This window comes from Cryptomeria japonica, chromosome 10, assembly GCF_030272615.1.
Source record: "Cryptomeria japonica chromosome 10, Sugi_1.0, whole genome shotgun sequence".
Taxonomy (NCBI): Eukaryota; Viridiplantae; Streptophyta; class Pinopsida; order Cupressales; family Cupressaceae; genus Cryptomeria; species Cryptomeria japonica.
In genome coordinates, this window is record NC_081414.1 from 651462214 (window position 1) to 651467707 (window position 5494).

Sequence of the window (5494 nt, forward strand, 5' to 3'; positions counted from 1 at the left end):
TATGTTTTGAACCTTAAAAAACAAAAACTTGGTAAAGATAATAAAATTCAGTGCGTTTATTTTATTAAATGTTAAAATGAGTTATTAAACATTGCTAATAATATTTTAATGAAGATCCAAATGAAAACCCCATTCAGAAAACTTGAATCCGATTTTGAATGCTCTGGAAGATCTTATTATTAGTAGTAGTAATATTATCAGGATCCAAAAGATAATACAAACGGTTCTTTTCTGTAAGAGTGACGGGTATAATTGTTAGGTTATATTACAACATTTATTTACAAAAACTTATTCCTGCGAATATTGCCCTTAATTTTTGCTAATCTTCCTCCTTTTATCTGACGAGCTTAATGGAGAATGAGAAATGACAGATTGAGAATGCGAATCCACGTACCGTCCGGACTCAACGTTGAGGGGGAAGTTCAGAATTGCTCTGCTCCCACGCAACTTGAACGCCGCACGGTCATATGCCGCTGCAGCTGCTTCTGCTGTACTGAAAGTCCCAAGCCAAATTCTCATGCCTTTTTTCTTAGGGTTTCTTATCTCAGCAGCAAACTTTCCTCGAAATTTAAGCCTTCTCACACCTCTGTAATGTTTCACTTCCTCTTTATACTGCAACTGAGCTACCTCTTCCTCTTCCTCCTTTTCCTTTTCCAGTTCTTTCCACAACCCATTCGCAGCCTCCTCTATTCTCTTATTATTACTGCTATCATTTGAAAACGAGTAGTCTTCACCCAGCAGAAACTGTGAAATTCTCTCGAACATTTTTGCAGTCTCCGCTGCTTCGTCGCCTGGATAATGCATTGCCTCTGCTATTTTTTACGCGTTATTTCGCAATTTTGATTTCTTGCATTTGAAGTGTAGCAAGCTTTAAAGCGATAATGAGCGCGTCGTAAATTTGGTATCTTATTTAATTTGTACGTGTCCGATCACTCCTTTCTACGAAAAGCGCGTTACAGGATATAATTTGTTCTCCACGCTGAATTATAGCATTATTTTGAACAAAGACCCAGTCGAATGACTTTATATATAATTTATTTATTAGATGATCGATGATTTGTTCTGAATAGGAGAGAGTCAAGGAAAACGCCAGAAAACGTCGTACGATGTCGTTCATTACACGAAATTCGTCACAGCCTGAAGACCTTTTGTCATTCTTTATTGGCATTCTTTAAGCATTCTATGTTTTCCATTTTACAAGTGGCATACAAGGTGGAGTTGGCTATGAAATCTATTACTGCCTTGATTCCAAAGAGAAAAGGCCAACTGGACAATACTTTTGTCTAACACCAAAGATTTATGCTAGTGCCACTTTTTTAGGCTGCATTAATGTGGTCATGTCTATGCCTTCCCAAACAATTGTGCACCAAGCAACATTTTAGTTTAAAGAGCATACTTTAAGCTTTTGATTTCTTTAGATCAGTTAGCATGATCAAAGTCTAAAATGTATAACCATGAATTTTGGGGATTGTTAATCGTAAATTAGTGACTTCAATGGAACCTTATATTAAGTCAGTGTAAAACTAGAAATAATTAGCACAAATAGAGAAATACAAAGTGGCAAAGTTCATAAGCTTTTTGTAATTGCAAATTTGTAGGACTATAAAATTCAATGTTACATTTATGATCCTTTCACTATCATATTGTACATGAAGATAAATTTTCTCTAAGTTTAATCTAAAGCAAATCAACAAGAGACGTAATGAGTCAAGTTCCTACCAATAGGGTGGGATGTGGAGAGCATAAGATAGAGGTAGATATGAAGATAGAATGGGAAAGGAAGAAAGAGATAAATACATGGGGAGATAGATAGGGGATACAAAAGGAGTGAGGGAGGGAGATATGGAGAGATATAGAGAGAGGGAGAGAGGTAAATGAGAGATAGAAGACAGGGGAGAGGGAGACAAACAAATGGAGAGTAGAAATAGAAAAATACAGATGGAGAGGGAGAAAGAGGGGATATATAGAGAGAGATAGGATGGGAGGGAGAGATGGGAAGAGAAGTGGGGGTGAGATAACTAAATATAGAGAGAGGGAGAGGGAGAGGGTGAGTGAGAGAGGGAGATGGAGGGTGATGTACAGACATATAGAGGGATAAAAAATCTAAGTCTCACTATTACAATTATATACAACTCGATGAGTAAAGTTGAACCTTTACATAACTACAAAAACCAAGTGATAAAAACTAAGGGATCACAAGGAGTGAGGGCCCAAGGCCACGATGCATACTACCAAAAAGGAACAAAACCCAACAGGCATCTAACACAACAAACTAAACCCAAACTACAAACAAGTAGAACCAAAAGACAAAAAATAGAACAAAAAACATCCCCACTGAAGGCATGAACCAATGACCTACTTGGTGGGGGACATCATCGGCTTCCTATTAGATCCTTTCAAAGAGAAGATAGTCGGGGAATCTAGGGTTAGCTTCACCTTTAACATAGATGTCTACAGCCCAGTGGTAGTGGAGGACTCCAAATGGTGCCTCTCTTTTGCTTGCTTCCTCTCAATTTCTTCTTGTATGGCTTGGAGAGTAGCAAAGGTCTTCTTAGTCATTTCTGTATTCTAAGAAAACATATCCTCAATTTTTCTTTTCATGATATCTTTATTGTCATGCCTCAACTGACTCCAATAAATCCTTAGTATGATTTCCCTAGTTCATTTTTTCACTGAGTCCCTTCACAACCTTCTCTAGACCTTCCCATTTGCCAACCATTTTAGTGAATTTACCAGCTATCATCCAAACTTTGTGGTCCCTATAGTCCATTTCCCAACTCGAAGCTCTTCCATCCACTTTATTAAGGTCCTTGAGTTTGTTGATTTTCATCCTAGCCACCCTGAATTGCCAAAGAAGCTAGTGGATTAAAGGTTCATGTTTATTGAAACCCTTGGAAAGTTCATTCACCTTGGGAAAAAAGGGAGGGAATTCCTCCTTAATCAAAGCAAGGGGAGGAGGAGGGGTGGTAGCATTACTCATTGAGTCATTTGGGGTCCATTTAGACCCAGTGGACCAAGAAGAAGTTATCTCCTCTAAATATTGATCAATAATTTTCACCATTTTAATAGAGCATTTACCAAAACTGGGGCCGAAGGCTTTTTAGATTTAGTAGTTCTAGAGGGGTTAGCCTACGTAGGGGTTTTCTTGGGCTTTGGGATAGCTTTTGTATCAACTAGCTTGGCATGTAACTCAACACACAAGGCCAAGCCTGAAGGATTAGTGACTAGGCCTCAAGATAGGATTAAACCCAAGTGAAAATTATAAATGCACAAGATGAGACCTTGGTGCAAGTGAAGGGTGCCCTTAGATTTAGCCACCACGACAAATTAGGAAATAGAAGAGAAAATACAAAAGGGAAAGTTCATTTTGACACTATACCTTAAATGATTAAGCATGGGAAATGGATGGGAATGGAATCATTTAAACCTCCTATCTAGGGTGATAAATTTCATTAATAGCAACATGGCCTCTTTCTAGATTCCTAGTAGGTCATCCATTTCCAATCAACTTTGAAGCTAGGCTACATTCTCTCTGGAACCCATAAATCTTTTGAAATCCTCCTTATTCTTGCCCTTAGGTTTTTTAGGGAAGGATGTGCCTTTCACAACCAACCTAGTGGCAACCACGATAGTTTCCATTGAAACTGTGAACTTCACCTTCCCGACTTGGACTTCTCTGTTAGGTCCCAAAGACAACTAAGAGGGGGGAGTGAATCATTTGTCCAATAAATTCAAACCAAAATTAACTTGACCAAAACTTAATGCTTAATGCCGGTAAACCAAACTTTATGTCAGTAGACAGTTTTATCAGTTAATTGCAGTATCGGTAAAGATTAATGCATGAAACAGAAAGACAATAACATCCACAACACATAACACAAATATTTGTACATGGAAACCCTGTAAGGGGAAAAACCACCATGGGAAGCCTTACCCACAATCAAATGATACTACTACAGATAGTATGTGTGTACAACATGGAGTCTGCACATGCAGAAAGGCCAGCTGCCTAGAGCTCACTACTCAAACACAAAAATGGGAGTCACACTGACTACAATTTGGATGGTTAAATCCAATGATAATGTACTGATCAAAATAGCATCTTCATATGCTAGATTTAGTACTGGTTTAGCTTTGATATGCCTTCTTCAAATACCTTCCTTCAATCTTCAAATGATGTCTGTGTGTATAGCTCTACTTATTGTCGCATATACCTTATTACAATCCTTTTTCCAATCGCATACCAATCTCACAAATGAGATCTTACATTTATACCATAACCTAAGATCAATTGAATAGGTCGGCTCACTAAAGATATTACAATAAAATCAATTACAAATAAATCATTATGCGATGCATCATGTCAGCTCAATACATTTACAATAATAATAAATCATTTCCATAATGTGTCGTGCTGATCTGGAATAGATATGCTTGCCGGTGCATAACCTGGACCTATTTGCCGGTAACAGCAAATATGCAAACCCGAATAGATCAATAACCAAATCACCAAAACCAAGTGATCAAATAATGTCTTCAACATAACCAAGTATTTTCCAAGTCATTCCAAGTGTCGGTGAATAATATAACCTGCCGATGAACCAGATACCAGTGACTGTGCATAAATCACTGAACATGTCGGTGAACATAATCAAGAATCTCCAAGTGCTGATAAGTGTTGACAAGTGTTAACAAGTGTTGACATCAATGACAAAACAAAAAAACACATCCAAAATACCAACAATCTCCCCCTTTGGCATTGATGGCAACACAAGATGGAAAAACCATCAAAGTGCCAAAACAGAAATGCCAAAAACCAAAAACCAACAATCTCCCAAAGAGATCATTAACTAGAAATCAAAAATACATAATATCTCTCCCTAGGAATAATCTCTCCCCAAAAGATAATGTGTTTTTCCATAGATATCTCTCCCCTTTGACATCAAATGCCAAAGCAATACAAAACCAAATACAAAATACTAACTCATTATAAAATACCAATTAACCAATTTATCCAACTACTCCCCCTGAGAAGTAGCTCTCCTCATCAAAGCTAGAATTAAAATTTCTCTAATAATTCTATCAGTTGATGACAAACATCAATTGTCTAAGTCTCTACCAGTGGGGGTAGAACTCCAAGCTGCTCTCTGAGATATTCAAAAGTCTCCTTAGGCAAAGGCTTAGTAAAAATATCTGCAATCTGCTCTTTAGTATTCACATGAACCAATTTCACTTCTTTTGCTTCAACATTCTCTTTTAGAAAATTGAATTTGATAGAAACATGTTTAGTTTTTTAGTGAAATACCGGATTCTTAGATATATCAATTGTTGCAATATTATCACAGTAAATAGTTATAGGTTCCTTGCATTTTACCTTTATGTCCTTCAACATTTGCTTGATCCATAATACTTGTGTACAATTAGTTGATGCTACAACATATTCTGATTCTGCTATTGATAGTGATGTACAACTTTGTTTCTTGCTCAACCATGA

General features: G+C 37.1%; 1 protein-coding gene across 1 annotated transcript; it reads right to left on the reverse strand.

Annotated features, from left to right (window-relative positions):
- Nucleotides 1-309: 309 nt before the first annotated feature.
- On the reverse strand, nt 310-804 carry LOC131859109 (ethylene-responsive transcription factor 1A-like). The gene has a single exon (XM_059212649.1). It carries the CDS (start codon nt 802-804, stop codon nt 310-312), a length of 495 nt encoding a protein of 164 aa, XP_059068632.1.
- Nucleotides 805-5494: the final 4690 nt, after the last annotated feature.